Genomic DNA, 18,604 nt, shown 5'->3' on the forward strand with positions numbered 1-18,604 from the left:
TTAATTCTGGTATAAAGATGCAAATGAGCAGTGGGGAGTAGTGAAGACTCAAGACACATACAGTGGGGGATGGGAAGTTCAGCAGCTTTACAAACCAGTTTTACAGAGAAATAATGATGTATTGGGAAAATAAGTTGACTTTAGCCATCATCATTTGTTTTGTTGCTGTTGTTTTATAGGACTATTGATGGAAGCTTTTTTTATTTTGGCTGCTACATTTTGTAGTTAATGCTGATACACCTATGTTGAGGTATTTTGATTTGAAACACATTTTAATTGTTTTTTTTTTCCCAAGCTGGTTTTTATTTAAAGATGCAAATGAGCATTGAAGACTTAAATCACACTGATGTCTCAACACACACAACTACATTCACTTATATAATAGTTATGTAAGTCTTATACTATTATACTGTGATATATCATTATTCGTTAAAAGAAACAATTTCTAATCTTCACAGTGTGGTTTTATTTGTGTTAAGTTCAGTCAATATATTAATATTAGCAATGTTTTAGTTATTTATTTATAACTGAACCTGTTCTTTATGTGAGTTTAGAGTCTTTTACTTCTCCTAAAGCACATGCAGCTCAATACTGCTTCCTGTAAACTGTCAACACACTCAACAGGTCAATTATTTCTTTCCAAAAGTGTCTATAAATTTTTATGATCAAAATGTAACTTGTTTCTGTGCCAATTTTTTTTTTCTTTCCTTCATTTTTAAGTTGAACAGAACATGTGTGAGCAGCTCATCTTTCTCGAAAGCCTCTTATTCACCTGATATGTAACAAAGATGTTTTTCCCTCTGATTATCAGTTGTGTTTGTGCATACAAATGTGCATAGACATTCACAAAAGAATATATAAGATACCCTGTGACAAAACCTTTTTTAACACAGTAAAGCGATCACATACTTTTGGCCTTAGAAGATAATTGTTTGTACATTAATCACAAATGGATGAGACAATCTGTAACTTCAAACTCATTTGTGTTAATTCCAGGTGCTGTGAAATGTTATGTATAATTTGCAGAGGCAATCAGGTGTGAGTAAAGTGCCATATATCTGATCCAGTCCTCCAGCATCTTTTTTGCTTCAAATAAAGTCTTTTACACTAAAATCATTATAAAATTGGTCTTTTGTTGCTAATAATTGATTTATACTATCTGAAATATAACTAATTCATTTATATAGCTTTATCTCTTAACCAGGAGAAGGAGGGAAAATGCACTCACTCACTCAATGCAGTCGAATCAATGAGCAAAAAACAAACATATCACAACAAGAGAGATCTGTTATGGTACAGGCACAAATCATAATTTTAATCAGAAACTTCTACAGCACAGCAGCTTCTAGATGTACCCACTTTGTCTAAGGTAGGCTCATATATATAGCATATATATATATATATATATATATATATATATATATATATATATATATATATATATATATACCAGCTGGGCATAGTTAATCTGAAAGCAAGTTGGGCTGCAGTCACACTAGAGTTTGTGCTTGCAAAATTCTTTCGTACAGCGCTGCAAAAAAGGGTGGGAAAAACAATATGATTAGACGATACTAAAAGCGACTGATTGCTCCATATAGCTCATGTTTTGATCTTCTATTGGTCTCATGGACTCTCGTGATGCGATTTCAAGCTTTGGTCTTACCTTTGTGGAGTCCACTATTAAATCTGTCATGCAGCTATATATTTATAATTAGAACATAATTACGTCACAAGTTAAATTATTGTATAGGCAGTTTATACAGCGTAATTCAATGACAAGAGTTCACTTTCATATCTACACAATGCAGAACTTTTAATGTGATTAACCTGCTCCACCTACACCAACTACAGCATTTCTCAGACTTCTGTTTGACTATGGTGTAATTACAGTGGTGAACATCACATACAACAACAACTGCACTTACTCCTGTAACTTGTTTGCAACAATGAAATTTAAATATCTGTGTCACATATTCATTTAAATAAATGGCTCATCATCATGTGCAATCGTCTTTATTAAAAGCTGGCTAATAGGCCAGACCATTAACTGAATAGGATCGTTTTACATATATGAAACCTGTTAACAGGTATAGCTGTTCATGCCAATACCAACTTGATAGCCTAAAGCATATTACATGAACAGGACCTGCTTAACATCTCTTCAGACAAATAAGCAAAGGTGTCTATAACAATACATGCTTGATTGCCCAGATCATTACATCTGAATGGTGCCTTTTAGTAACCATAGTTCTTCACCAATACCAGTTTAAATCCTCGAATAAAGACACAGATGTGAGGCATCACAGTGGTGCAGTGGGTAGCACGATCACCTCACAGCAAGAAGGTTGCTGGTTTGAGCCTCAACTGGGTCAGTTGGCATTTCTGTGTGGAGTTTGCATGTTCTCCCCGTGTTCGCGTGCGTTTCCTCCGGATGCTCTGGTTTCCACAAAGTCTATAGACATGCGATGAGTGTGCATGCATGTTTCCCAGTAACGGGTTGCAGCTGGAAGGGCATCCGCTGTGTAAAGCACGTGCTGGATAAGTTGGCAGTTCATTCCACTATGGTGACCCCTGATTAATAAAAGGACTAAGCTGTAAAGAAAATGAATGAATATATGAGTAATATCACACGATTATCAGTTTCTTTATTTCTATTTGTTGTAATGGCCAGTTGTTATTGCAATAAAAAATTAATAAATTTAAAAAACCAGTGCGATGTGGCTCTAGAGAACGATTGTCCCTCTATCTGTTGTTTCAATCCCCTGAGAATTTTGGTCATCTTCAGAACGCAAATGAAGACATTTTAGATAAAATTAGAGAGCTCCCTCATCTGTCATAGACAGCAAGAGGATCGAGATGCTCAAAGGGTTTGACATTTTTTTTTCTGGAAAAGGAACCAAAAACATTGTCAAAACCTGTGACGTGACTTTAGTGGTTCAATTGTAATCGAGTTCCAAGAACATTTTGTGTTCCAGAAAATGTTGAAAATAGCAGCCATGTCCAAAGTAGGAGCTGTTGAACCATATAGTGGCTGCTTCTTGACCCTGTAGCCTATTCTCTTCATTTGCATTCAGCAGAAGAAACTTAAACAGGTTTGGCTCAAGTAGAGGATGAGTAAATTACCGAATTGTAATTTTTTTATGTGAACTACCCCTTTAATGCTTCTGTAAGTAAAGGTAAATTAAATATTATTACTGAAGATATTGCTAAAGAATGGCAGGAAACGTGGAACACAGATAATAAGAGACGACAATTCATATGAAACAATAAGAAACCCTATATAGGCCTATGAAGTTGTAAAAATAGAAAAGAAAATAAGGGGTCATAATTATGAGGATGAGATTTGGACTCTCATATATTAATAGTAAGTAATGTGTTGTAGAAATGCAAGTCATCATGAACTGGATTAAAAAATGTTTCTTTAAAATTGTCTTAAAATGTTTAGATTAAAACTTTTGATCAACTTTAAATACTAAAGTGTGTGTTTGTGAGAGATCTAATCTATTTACATTTTTATTAATATTTTTTATTTTATCAATCTTTTTATTTTTATTTATCTATTTTTATTGTATTTATTTCTGTGTTTTTTCTGTATTATATTTTATATCCATATTTGTTTGCACTACTGTCTTGTTTGTACGTATGCAATATGAATGTACAGTTATTTGTCATGCCAATAAAGTACCTAAAATGTGAAATGTGTGAGAGAGAGAGAGAGAGAGAGAGAGAGAGAGAGAGAGAGAGAGAGAGAGAGAGAGAGAGAGCAGAAATAGTATAGAGTGAAAAACAAGGGAGAAATGTATCAATAAGTCATGACTGCAACAGTAAGGGGCAAAAAAGCTAAACAAAAAAGACTTTTATTTTGGCGTGGTGTGTGACGTCATCAGGCGGCGCCGCTTCAGCGCTTTGATTCAACTGGAGAAAGGTTTGTGTTTTTAAATGTTTTCGGATAAAACCCGATTTAATTAAAGTTTCATGTTTTTCATCCGATGCTACATTGTGTACCTGCTGTTGAAAATATTATTTTAACCCTTTATACAGCGTAGTACTATTTTATTCTGAGTAACCGAGGGCTTTTGTTTGAAACAGAAAAGTGTGTAATGCGAGCTTTAAAATAGAGGTAAAGTTGGTTTTATATTCACACATTTGTTCATTTAGAAGTCTCTATATTGTTTACCATGTTACTTTGAATATTTGATCAGAGTTAGCCTGCCAGTATGACTTGAAATCAACATTAACACTGTTTATTTGACTGTGAACAATGTTGTACTTATGTACTTACAATGTTGTAATTATGATTTTACTATTAAAAGTTTGCTAATAATACTTTTATGAAATTAATTTATTAAAGAAAAGTCTGAATGTGCAAATATAAAACCAACTTTACCTCTATAACCTGCGACCCCCCACATTCATTTATTTAGCAGTCTCTGTATTGTTTACCATGTTACTGAAAATATTCGGTCAGAATTAGAATGCAAGTATGACTTCTAAACAACATTAGCACTATCTAATTGACTGTAACCAATGCTGTACTTTGGTTATTATTAGCTGCTAATATGATTTCCATATTTAGAGTTTGCAAAGAATACATTTAGGAAATTTTATTATTAAGGGGAATGTCTGAATACCCAAATATAAAACCAACTTCACCTCAATTATCTATAGAAGTAAAGTTGGTTTTATATTCAGATATTCAGACTTTCCCCTTAATAATATCATTTCAGAAAAGTATTCAAACAATAGCCACAAATGAGCTGATTAAAACTAGTACTCAATTTCATAGAGATAGGTTGGTTTTATATTCGCACATTCTGACTTTGCCCTTAATAATATAATTTCAGAAAAGTATTATTTGCAAGCTCTAAATAGGGAAATCATATTAGCAGCCAATGACTATCAAAGTGCAACATTGTTCACAGTCAAATAAACAGTGTTAATGTTGTTTTCAAGTTACACTTGCATGCTAATTCCGATCGAATATTCAAAGTAACATGGTAAACAGCATAGAGAATTCTAAATAAACGAATGTGTGAATATAAAACCAACAATACCTCTATGACCCCTCACTTTGAGAACCACTGTTTTAAAGAAAGTTTTACCTGATTTCTTTTTGTTAATTACTCTCATTAATAGAAACTGTTGAAGCAGGTGTTGAATTTTGTTTCTGTTCATTGTTTTATTATTTTAAATAGGACATTTTTATTGTTTTGTTCATTTTAAACAGAATAAAGTGTCCAAACATAGAGAAAAACTCCTGCTGAAGCGACTGAATTCCACACTGTTATAAAGATGGCGTTTATTAAAGAGGAGAGTGAAGATGTGAAGATTGAAGAAACATTCACAGTCAAACAGGAAGATCTGCAGGAACAAACAGGTTGGTTTTCACTCTCAAACACCAACTCAGTTATTTGATCCTCATTCAGATATATTTTAATAATAAGAATACTAAATTAAATCCATCTTGCAGCCCTGAGTGTGTTGCCTAGTTCTTCTAAACGCACACAAGCACTCATTGAAAGACCGAAAAAAGTTTATTTTTTCTCTTGTTCTCATGTCTTTTGTCTTTCTTTTATGTATTATTAGTCTCCCATTTTCTCTACCTGCTTAAGGTTATTGCTTTTCTTGTTCTCCTACTGTTTGTAAAGCGTCATTGAGCACTGGTACTATATAAAATAAATAAAAACAATACATTTAAAAAGGTTTAACTGAGCTGGCGATACTTGACCAACAGTATTCTCATAGAAGACTCAAAATTTTAAGCCTTAAAAAGTCTTAAATTTACTGAAATATTGTGTTTGTGGTCTTAAATCTTTTTAAACAAATTTATTATTATTTTTTTTAAACAAGTCTTTATTTACCTTTGTTCTTGTTTTGTTACTCAATCTGGCCAAAACCCATACAATCACCAACAATCCACCTAAAAAAATCTTTAAACTTTTTATTAAAAAACTTTTTTTAACCTTATTCATCATAATGGTTTAATTATTTTCCTTACAATAACATTTGTTTAAACGTGCTCCATGGATTTACTGCTGAGGACATCGACATGGACAGATTGTTGTGCATAGATTTAGTTTATTATAGTGTTTTAAAACTATTAAAACATTTGTTAATTTTTTTTATTTTTATTATAAAGAAAGTTTATGTATAAATATCTAAAATATATCAAAAATATATATTATTAATTTATTATTGTATTATTAAATGTATTCACTTTTAATATTTGTTTGATGGGGCGAATAAAAACCTTTTCGATCTGGGCCATATGAAAAGTTCTTTAGCCTTTAGCCCTTTATGAGTCTAAAATTTCATTTATAATGGTCTTAAGAAGTCTTACATTTAACTTAGTAAAACCCACAGAAACCCTGATTTAAAGTATGTCAAAAATGTGGATGCCCCTAATATTAAACATGTTGAATGAAATGGACACTAAAATAATTAATTATTATAAACATTGTACTGTCTCAGAATATTGACCATATTCTTCATGTACCAGCAGGCGGCGCCATTGGGATCTTTTTGCTTGAGACTTTTTTTTAAAGAATTAATTTTTAGATCCTAAAAACACCGTTTTATAATTTATCTGTTTTAATTATTTTCCTTACAATAACATTTGTTTAAACGTGCTCCATGTATTTACTGCTGAGGACATCGACCTGGACAGATTGTTGTGCACAGATTTAGTTTATTGTAGTTTTTTTAAACTTTTAAAACATTTGTCCATTTTTTATTATTATGAAGTACGTTTATGTTAGAATACAAGTAGAGCTTGCTTGTTTTTACACAATATTTTTTTTTTCAAATAAATATCTAAAATATGTTAAAAATATGATTAATTTATTATTGTATTATTAATGTATTAAATTATAATATTTATTTGGCAAATAAAAAGTATTTTTTTTCATCTGGGTATTTTGAAAAGTTATTTAGCCTTTAGACCTTTATGAGTCTAAAATTTCATTCATAATGGTCTTAAAAATGTCATAAAAAGTCTTAAATTTAATTTGGTAAAACCTGCAGAAACCTTGGTTTAAAGTATGTCAAAAATTGTGGATGTCCCCAATATTAAATATGCTGAATGAAATGGACACTCAAATAATTAGTTGTTATAAAACATTGAACAGTCTGAGATTATAGACCATGTTCTTTATACACCAGCAGGCGGCGCCATTGGAATCTTTTTGCTTGAGACTTTTTTAAAGAATTAACTTTCAGATCCTAAAATCAGAGTTATGCTTCTTAGGCATGGGGCGATAACCATGTTCAAGGTTTACCGCTGTTTGGAAAAGTCAATGTTTTACAAACCGCCAACATTTTCTGCCATGCCTTTTTAATAAATCTGTGATTCATTTGAATGATTTAGCCTGACATGTTTACTGCTCCAAAATATTTTATAAGTTTCTGAGAAGAAAATATATTTTAGTTTATCATACCGTCAGAATCTTAAACTGGCCCATGCCAAATCCTTGATGTTGCAAAGTCATATTTTCTAATTTTATTATTTTTCTTTGTATGTATAGTCATTAACACACCTGTATGTAGAGCAAGTAGTGTGACTGTTTGCTTAAAGTATTCTGGCACCATGCCGGATCTCCGGCGTGCGGCCCTGAGGGGAAAAAAAAAGTCAGAGCCTGCACATGCAGTTTAATTATAGAAATCCTCAAAATAACCAATTAACTGTTAACCGAAAGAGTGCATTTGTAACCGATTAATGTTATCAGTTAAACAATAAAAAAAAAAAAACTTTATATATTTTTAAAGTTTGGCTGCATAAGGGGCATATGTTGAATAGTTACTAACAACTGCGAGTGTTTTGCTGTTGCGCGCTGTGTGCTCGAGCGGGAAAAAGCGTATAACCTCAGTCTCGTCTTTTTTATTCTTCAATCAAATGAAAGCACTGCAGGGTTTCTGTTGAGGTGACAGCAGTGTTTGGATTGTCAAGGTGACTATGGCAAACTTTTAATGATGGAGGAGACTTGTGGTTGCTGGTTCAATCCAGAGCTGTATTACTTTACAGATCTTGAATATCATAATATTTTTAAAATTACAATTATAACATCGACAGCAACACGACTCACGCACACCAGCTGATTCAGTCGTTTTCCAGTGACATAAAAAAAGAGCACTGGGCTTCTTTTTTTTTTTTTGTTACAGATGTTGCCAAGGACTACATTTATGAATATAACGTTAGAGGCGATTCAGCGAGTTCAAATTCAGCCATGAAACTCGTTGGAAAACCTGTTGTTTTTGCCTATTTGGGAACATTTTGGATTTGTGGCGAACGAGAAAGGCAAACCAATAATTTGGATGAAACAATTTGCAGGGCTTGTTTTTTTATTTAAAAAGAGATAAATAAATAAATAAAACACCTGACCGATAGGATGCAACAAAGAAAAAGCATGTTTTTAATCATTCTTCATAATCTGATTCATAGCCTACATGTAATAAACCCATATTGCGCCAACAAGAACAAGCTCTAAAAGGTAATGTTTAAAGTGAGAGGAGTTATTGATATGTTATTAATATTAGTTGTTATTATTAATGATCATAAACACGACCTGCGTTGTATAAAAGTGTCGTGTCTGCGATCTTTTCTCGTTGAAGAATAGATAATTCATGTTATCCCCATCTTCCCAAACAGGTTTCCACAGTTTCCACTTTTGTTTCTTCTCAAACCATAAAGTATCGCTATAGCAGGCCCGGCGACAGGATGTCATAATTCAATTTCATCAATGAAGGTCAGGCAACGATACCGTTTCTATTAATGCAGACAGATCATGGCTTAAGAACCAAACAAGTGGTTTAAATTAAATGTCAGTCTCCTTTTTTCTTTCTGTTTTATTTTAAATAAATGTTTAAAGTTTTAGGTAAAGACATCAAACTATGTCCACACATGCAAGCTAAACTAAATCATGCTTTATTACCCAACCAATATCAGCATTAGGAAAAAAAATTAAATGTTGCAATTGAATGCCATTTAAAATATTTGTTAAACAAATGTTACTTTAAAAAAAGCATATATATCTATTAAAACTGAATAAAGTACATCGTCTAATCGGAAATAAAGGAAATTAGTTATTATTTCCATAATTACATGTATTAAAAGGCTAGTCTTTTAATTAAGTTAGTTAATTGATCTGAAAATTTTAGTTGCATTTTCTTTTCTTGTAAATAATAAAAGTTGCATCAGATTGATGAAAACAAACCTGAATACCCGTGTGAACAGGGCCACAATGACTTCTTTTTTTTATTTTTATTTTTTTTTACATAGAAACTATAGAATAGTGTCTTTTGTCTATAGACTGGCAAATGCATCTGAAAAAGAAACTGCTGAATCTATGTGAATATTTGGTAACTTATAAAACAAATGTTGTCTGGTTTAGTGATATTAGTAATGCATAAAAAATCCAAAGGAGAATTCTCCTACACTTGACACACTGATGACAGCCACTTTGTGATGGCTTTTAAGGTGGTTAATAAGGTTTGTTGTTGTTACATTGGGAAGTTTGGACTGAACAATCTACATTGTGAAAGCGCTATACAAATAAAGGTGAATTGAATTGAATTGAACAGGAGCAAAGGCTACCTGATGATCACCATTACATTCCTCGAAAAAAAACACTTGCAATCTAGACGCAGTCACCTCATGCTTGTGTTGTGCTACAATCTGTAAACTCCACTCATTAAAATAATGGCTGGGTGTTTATACTGTAAAATTATGACTATATTTAATTATTGCCTGTAGACCACAAATATCGTTATCATGATAATTGTGCAGCCCTATACCCTTTCATTATGTTCTTGGCTGTTTTTGACCCATTGACTTTCATTATAACCACATTTTTAACCGCAAAGCCATGAAACCAAGTCTATCAGATAAAGAGCAGGAGTCAGAGATTCAATTAAAAGAAAGTTTACTATAGATAGCAGGGTCGGAGTGGCACTCCTTTTCAGCCCTGGAGTTTCAAGCCTCAGACCGGCCCACCTCAGTTCACGACTGACTATATTAAAATAAGGTCATACCAATTCAGTTTCTAATTACACTATCACGTCTTTTTTTTTTTTGAGAAAACAGCTGCTTTAGAACTTCAAATGTTCAACAACCCTAACAGTATTATATATGTCTTAACAATAAAAATGAAAAAAAAAAACACTCAGATGAGGATCAAACCCCGGTCAGAGGCATCGTAATCTAACGTGCTAACCACTGGACCACAACAGTTGAATATTGAGAGGTGACTCATCTGACTTATATCATCATTAACCTGTAGGTTGGTTATATATAAAAAGAGCAGAGCTGCGGTAAAATAATAAATAAGAAGACTGTGGTCAAGTAAATAAATAAATAAATTTAAAAAGTGTGACTGCTGAGAGCAACAGATTCTGGAGCTAGGGACACCGGCCATCGCGGCCAAAAAACGGACCTGCCTACCGGGAATTCTCCCGGTCCTCCTGATTAGCCAATCAGGGCCTGATAGATAGTTTGCAGTTTCATCAGCAGAGGCCAGCTTAAACACTCGCAAAAAGTTTGTAGACCGTTCAACATAAAAACTCAGAACAACAACATTTAGACTCTTAAATACCGTCATTAACTGCGTCATACATATAGGCGTTTAACCCCCAGGGGTTGAAGTACAATTTAAGTCTCCTCCAATTAGTAATATTCTTGAGCTATGCTGTATAATTGTGTTGAAAACTTTTTTTATTAAAAGCCGGTCTGTCCTCCTTTGGAGCCTATATATTCATGAGTGATATTTCAATGCTATCCATAGAGCCATTTAGCAATATAAATCTACGCTCAAGATCTTTATGGATATTTACTAAGTTAAAGACACAATAAATATTTAAGTAAATAAATTTAAATAATAAAAGAAAAAATAGAATGAAATAAAATGACATTGAAGGAAAAGATGCATAGCAGTTATGCTTTTGGTGGCTAACATGGTAACTATAGAGTGGAGGAACTATGACGTCACTTTGTAGGCTAATCGGCTGCTAGCATAAAACTGGTTCCCTCATGAAAACCCCTATAGGATTTTCCCATAGGCTTTTCGAAGATTGCCAATAATAAGCTCCGTGTTCAAACACTGTTCATTACACTAACACGTTTTGTCCAGCCGGATAATCCTCACATAAAAATACAACTTTGAGCACTTTTGGATCTTAAATGCAAACGCAAGAGATGAAAAGCTAACATTAGGCTATAAACGGACTACAGAGCCCTTGGGGCGCTCGCCTGTGACTACAGCACCACCCTGCTACAGACGACTTATCAAGCTTATTTTTTAGAAATAATGTCCATGACAAAGAGTTAATCTCTCTGTTTATTATATTATAATCCACAGTATATATTATAAACAAATAAATACACACAAACACATAGAACTACGTGCCTTATGGATCGTTTTTAAGTGGGAAATACATCTGTTTTGCTTTACGGTTGTTCTAAAAGTTTTAAAACTATGTATAAATGTGCCTGCATAGTATTATCATAATACATATTTAAATAAGTGTATCGTTCGCGTGCACACAGCCTGCTTGCTTTAACAGAAGACAGAAATGAGGCGTGAGGGACAAGTCTATCAAATCAATGCCTGCAAGTTCCATCATGAACACAGAGCAACATTCAATATTCCTTTTATGTCACGAAGTACAGTGAAAAGCAGCCCATACAGTCAAATATGCTATATATTTTACGGATGAGTGTAAATATTGCAGTTATGACAGAGTTAAACTTGTTTAGATAAAGAAAAAAAGACGAAAAATCACTTGATTACTTAAAAATGACAGTTAAAATGCATGTATTTATTTACACGTTTGCATCACTGAGAGCAGGAAAAAAGCAGGCTGAACTGGTGAGTATCATTTAATTAAAATAAATGATCAACAAATGAATCTGTCTCGACAGTCTTTACAAGTGAAAGAATTATCTACACACAATCTGAATTCCCAATTAGAAAAATACTCAAACTATAAAATACTATTCATGAAAATACCTAAATAACAGACAAATCCAAATGCCCAACAGAAGCGAGCTGCGCTACAGACCAGATCATTTCGATGACGTATAATGTCCTCGACACCACCTGTAGTCTCATTTAGCACTTTGATAGCAACCATCCTTTTAAAGAAGCATAAGCGATTTAAAAATTCACGAGTGTGCTGTAACGGATGTGTTTTATGTCGTAGAATAAAACGTGAAAGTATAGTGAGTTTGTGTTAGCCACGAACCTTATTTTAGCGATTTTACTGAAACCCCATACAAAAAACCCATTGACTTTGGGACGAGGGAACCGGAAGTGCTAAAATGCTAACTCGCTTCCGGGTAATTGCATACAAATTGATGTCATAGTTCCTTCACTCTATTGGATAGGTACAGATGGAGATTCTTTCAGAACAAATTTTTTAGTATTGAGAGGTCTTAGGGGAACAGTAAGACCTATAAACTAGGAACTAAAGTAGATGTCTTTGGAACAACAATACCTACTACAGTTCAGCCTTACTATGTAGGGTATACCTGTCAACATTGGGATGTGAAAATAAGGGATGTGCCCACCATAATAAGGGATGTGTCCACCATAATAAGGGGACCGGGGACCCCACAGCCCATTTTCATATTTTTCATATGACACAAGTACAAGTTATAGCTCAAATGAAAGTGAATTATATCCCCATATCAAACAGTTGCCGGATGAACCATGGTGTTTCCATAGCGCAGAAATGAAAACAATACATTCATGATCAATAAGCAGCCCCAGATAGCAGACAGCTGTCATCTCTTACCTTATGTTGTGTGCTTCAGGGCCATTCTCCTCTGTTTTTGAGGTGATGTGCATAAGTAATCCTTTTATATGTCTGATGTGGTCTAAACATAGTAAATTATGTTTGATCAAACAAAAGAATAGTGAAATATGTAAACAATGATCGATCCCTGTGGCTTGTACAGCACCTCTCAACAGTTGGAATACAATAACTTTTGCATAGATAATGGTAGAGACATTTTTCTTTTTTACTATGATTACAGACATGTGCAGGAACCACCAAAATTAATTACAACACGCTAGACCACACAGAACCTAAAAGGTACACTTTAAAATTTGAGTTAATAAAAAATAAATAAATACAAAAGCGCCTCTATTTTTAGCTGTTTATTATAACACAGACAACATATACAGGTATTTTAAATGCTCTCAATAGTGTTTTGTGAAAATGCAAAGGGTTTTCTTTTAAAGGGCCATGAAACCCCCTTGTTTCAGCAGAGTGTTTTCACACCTCTACTTTGGAAAAAGTCAGAAAAGTGGGCGTGTCCAGCTCTGTTTAGTGGGGAGTGTCGGAGGAAGAAAAGAGGCTTGGTGTGGGAGTGTCTATTTGGGCGCGCTGAATTTCAGAGTCAAAACACACAACCACAGCGGACAATGTGACTGTGTTTACATGGACATCTGTAGTCGAATTATTTGCCAAATTATTAAATGGTTGACTTTAACTGCAGTTTGGCTCTTTCATTCAGGGAATTCATTCATGCCCCTCACGACAAACGTGATATTTGATTCAAGGAGCTGCTCTAAGTGTGTATTTTTCATGCAATGTTTGATACCGCATGGCGAATGAGAGAGAAAAAAAAACTCAGCATTTCCCGGAAACTTAGATGCACACGGCAGGTAGTGTCAGAAAGCCGCGTGTGTTATTCCGGTCACAAAATTCAACACGAGGTTATAGTTTAATTGTAACTGTTAGTGCTAACTTGTTTACACTCGGTGCAATAGTTTGTTTGATACAAATAAAATACGAACTGAATAAACAAAGAGCACTGGTCGCTCACTTATCAAATCTGTAGAGACAGGACAATCACCAGCAACTAGAGCCGCGTCTTTATTAAGAGAAGACAACAATCGAATCCGGATCTCAGCGTTTGCAGATGAGAACAGCTCTCAGGTAAACAATGTTCCTCCTTAGACACGTAAGTTATTGTTGTCGCGCGTCGCGTACACTGTTAATCCAGACGTGACGCCAGCTGCGCTCTCACAGAGAGAAAATGAAAACAAAACTTAACTGCAGCAAACTATAAAAGCAACACTTCACGCTTGTTTTGCCAATATAACGTGGCGTCTTTGTGGTGTAAGCACGGTGACACTAATGAATATTAATGAAGTTGCACAATAGAGCGCGCTGATTGGTTTGAACCAAGCCTTACTCATGCATTAATGCAACACACTGTAAGACGTAATAAGACACACTCTGGCACAGACGCCCAGTCTGCACGCTGGAATACAGGCTATTATGTCATGACCGTGACGCAGCTTCAAAAATTCGTTTCAAACCGGAAGTACGAATTTGCTTGAAATAACGCAAAAACAACCAATTTACACTTTTTAGTGAAATATAGGTGTCCTAATAGTGTTTTTAGCAGTGTGGGACACATATACGACTGTCAACAGCTCAAAAAATGTGTTTTGGTGTTTCGTGACCCTTTAAAGTTATACCAATTTTTTTCATTTACACCTCTGCATGTGGATTTGGCAAGCTTTTAAATTTGGGTAGGCAAAATCCAGGCGGAAAATCACAAAATATTACTGATGGGCAGAAGGCAAGCCATTGTGTAAATCAGGTTGATGCTTGCTGTAATAGAAAGAGATGATGACTGTCCAGCTTGTTGCTTCACCCGGCAGATGAGATGCTCAGTGTAGACCCTAAGCCTGTATACAGTACATGAATGTATACAGTATATACAGTATAATAAACCTTACTATAGTATGGTTAATGTAATATTATATAATATTAAATGTAATATTATTTAATATAAAATACAATTACAACTTGTTACTTCTTTCATCTGGGTTATATTCTTGTACATAATTTTTTAACTGTACCTTTAGAACCTTATATTATCACCAAAAGCAGCATCACAGCAGTCTCCTTTTAGTCACTCCACCTCTTCACAGAGATTGTCTGCCTAATATAGTGTATAAAATCAACTACCGTGGCTTCTGGAACTTAACAGTAATGATATTCCAGATGCTGGACATCCACTGGCACATGGCCTCACCAGTTTAAGAGTAAATCTCCCTTCTTTGCAATGCTCTGATGCGTTTAGGTTTCTCTGCTATTAGATTTTGCTGTAGAATGAAATCAACGATATCAGATTTCGCTATGCGGAAGTAAACAGCCTGACTGATATTCTACCGGAAACACGTCAGCAGAGTTTGTGCATAGAGCCTATTTACTATAAAATCTATGTTAAGCGGCTTTAACACAATTTCCATTGTAAAAGCACTAGATAAATAAAGATGAATTTAATGGAATCTGCTTAAATGTGTACAAGTTAATGAACCAAACAAAATATCTGATTTATTTTACATTTAATGTGCATCAAAATTAGTGTGTGTAGCCAATGTTTCCAGTGTCTTCTCACTTTTCAGCTTTCAATGAGAGTTTTTAAGACTCAATAAAAACTAATGTTTTTTTAAATTTCAGACCTAATTGAAGAGTATGAGGGGAGTAAAGAGGAGGAACATCATGTCAAAATTGAGGACCAAAGTCATTTACAGACTGATGGTATTTTAAAGAGGAGAGACAAGAATCGTTTCACCTGCACTCAGTGTGGAAAGAGTTTGGCAAGCAAAAGCAAACTTAAGATTCACATGAGGATCCACACTGGAGAGAAACCATTCACATGCACTCAGTGTGGAAAGAGTTTCAGCCACTCATCAAACTTTAATAATCACATAAAGATCCACACTGGAGAGAAACCATACACTTGCACTCAGTGTGGGAAGAGTTTCAACCAATCATCAAACCTTAATAATCACATGAAGATCCACACTGGAGAGAAACCATTCACATGCCCTCAGTGTGGAAAGAGTTTTGGAATACAAAGCAGTCTTAAAATTCACATGAGGATCCACACGGGAGAGAAACCATTCACATGTACTCAGTGTGGGAGGAGTTACCACCAATCATCAAACCTTAATAATCACATGAAAAGCCACACTGGAGAGAAACCATACACTTGCACTCAGTGTGGGAAGAGTTTTGGAATACAAAACACTCTTAAAATTCACATGAGGATCCACACTGGAGAGAAACCATTCACATGCACTCAGTGTGGGAAGAGTTTCAACCAATCATCAAACCTTAATAATCACATGAAGATCCACACTGGAGAGAAACCATTCACATGCACTCAGTGTGGGAAGAGTTTTGGAATACAAAACACTCTTAAAATTCATATGAGGATCCACACTGGAGAGAAACCATTCACATGCACTCAGTGTGGGAGGAGTTTTAACCAATCATCATCCCTTAATCTACACATGATGATTCACACTGGGGAGAAACCATTCACATGCACTCAGTGTGGGAAGAGGTTTAGCCAATCATCAAACTTTAATAAACACATGAAGATCCACAGTGGAGAGAAACCATTTACATGCCACCAGTGTGGAAAGAGTTTTAGCATACCATCACACTTTAATCTACACATGAGGATCCACACTGGAGAGAAACTATTCACATGCACTCAGTGTGGGAAGAGTTTCAGCCATTCATCAAACCTCAATTCACACATGAGGATCCACACTGGAGAGAAACCATTTACATGCACTCAGTGTGGAAAGAGTTTCAGCCAATCATCATCCCTTAATTTACACATGAGGATCCACACTGGAGAGAAACCATTCACTTGCACTCAGTGTGGAAAGAGTTTCAGCCAATTGTCATCCCTTAATATACACATGAGGATCCACACTGAAGAGAAACCATTCACTTGCACTCAGTGTGGGAAGAGTTTCAGCCAGTCAGCACACCTTAATAAACACGTGTTGAGCCACAATGGAAAAAAGCCATTCACTTGTACTTAAGCCACGGTCACACTTGATTTTTTTTCCCCATAGACTTCCATTCATACGCATGCAAATGCGTCAGACCGGAAACACAAGTTCTCCCTCGGTTGGGGAACTTCAGTACTGTACAGTGGATTTGATCTTGGAAAATCCACGTATGGGAGGATTCGATTCAGAAGCCGTTTGTCTGAAAGAGTATTGAATGGGCCAATGAAGCAAAGAATTGGCAGCGTAAGTTTGTGCAGGTGTGCCTCATTGCCAATTATCCCAGCATATAAGCACACCTGGAGCGAGTCACTTGCTGGCCCACTACGTTGTTGGTCTGCCCGCTGGTCAGCCTGCGTTTTGGGTATAGGTGCCTGCTATGCGTGATCCCCACTAGGCGATCCCAAATGCTTATTCCGCCACAGTTAAGCCCCCCCCATGATCAAATCCACTGTATAGCACTTCCGTTACCCTACTCGGGGAACAAAGGGTTACTTCTGTAACCTCAAACGTTCTTGCGTCAAGTTTCGTAGTTCAGTTACTTACAAAGTTTAATCTTGGTGAAGTCTTACCTGCGAAATCGCATCACTTGACTGTGTGAGACCAATCAAATATCAAAACATGACCTCTCTGGACAGAAATTTAAAACATGGTCCAATCGCTCACCTTTTTAAATATATAATCATCTTTGTAGCGAAATTAGCTAAGTTTATGAATATTAATGATCATGAATAACAAGTTATTATTAAATATTAATATTCCGGTTTAACCTACTGTCAATTTTGCAAAACAGATATATAACATGATTCCGCCTGCTTGTTCGAGCAGACACTAAGATTATGAATAATAATTATCAATAACAACCTATTATTATTATTAGTATTATTATAAATATAACCAGACCTCGCCTGCTCGTCTGAGTGGACCCTGTGATGATCTGTTTGTTTAGAAAGCAAATTATTACTACTCCTTTTGAAGTAGATTAATCATTTATGAGTTTGATGAACTTAATAACAGCTTGTACCAAAGGAATCAATCGCTTTAGTGACTTTTTCTGTGAGGCAAACAATACAATCCATTTGATTATAATGGGATTTATTGACTAGTCTGACATGTAACGAACAAACGCACAAACATAACATCAAACATAGAACAAACGTAAACTGAATATAGATAGGCTATATAGGGATCTGTAAAACCTATAACAAACAGAAAGAAACAGAAAAGCGATGAAATAGAGAGTTTAGATTAAAGAATGGCAAATCTACCTCAGTTCCACACAACTATTCAGGACCATTAAGATTGCAAAGAAAACACCTTTTTGATAAGGGGCACAGCTTTAATGCATAACATAATTACCTTTAGAAAGATGGTTTTTCTCTCTTTTTGCGAGTATTCTCTCTGATGCGTTAGATGTCCTTTAGTGTCCTTTCTAGATGCACAGTTTGCGATGCAGGTCGAGGATACGCGATCGCAACTTTAAACTGAGTTTTACTTTGCCAGGAAAAATAAGAAAGCGTGGGCTCAGACGAGCCACGCGGCTAAAGAAAATGCCGTTTGCCCCCTCAAAAGGGGGCAGCCTCTTAGAGAGTTTATCCGGATCATTCTGTGCAGAGTTGTGCACACGGCTGGTTTTTAAACTGTGGTGGCATGTCACACCCCTTTTTCTACTGACTGACCAATGGTCTTCTAGCAAAGTTTGAGAGGGAGATTTTTTTTTGTCTCTGAACCGCTAATATGCAAAATAAGGGTCCGCACTAAAACATGCTAAGAGACAT

The 18,604-nt window shown here is 35.1% G+C and overlaps 2 protein-coding genes across 2 annotated transcripts in view; one reads left to right on the forward strand and one right to left on the reverse strand.

Moving 5' to 3' along the window:
* The window catches only part of LOC110439461 (uncharacterized), a 1,085,403-nt gene that overhangs the window by 343,555 nt on the left and 723,244 nt on the right, over window positions 1-18,604 (reverse strand). The window lies entirely within an intron of this gene.
* LOC141375039 (uncharacterized) lies at window positions 3,883-17,024 on the forward strand. The gene is made up of 3 exons (XM_073947563.1): window positions 3,883-3,925; window positions 5,228-5,377; window positions 15,475-17,024. Exons 2-3 carry the CDS (start codon window positions 5,293-5,295, stop codon window positions 16,857-16,859), a joined length of 1,470 nt encoding a protein of 489 aa, XP_073803664.1. The 5' UTR covers window positions 3,883-3,925; window positions 5,228-5,292; the 3' UTR covers window positions 16,860-17,024.

The sequence above is a fragment of the Danio rerio genome, chromosome 4, assembly GCF_049306965.1.
Source record: "Danio rerio strain Tuebingen ecotype United States chromosome 4, GRCz12tu, whole genome shotgun sequence".
Taxonomy (NCBI): Eukaryota; Metazoa; Chordata; class Actinopteri; order Cypriniformes; family Danionidae; genus Danio; species Danio rerio.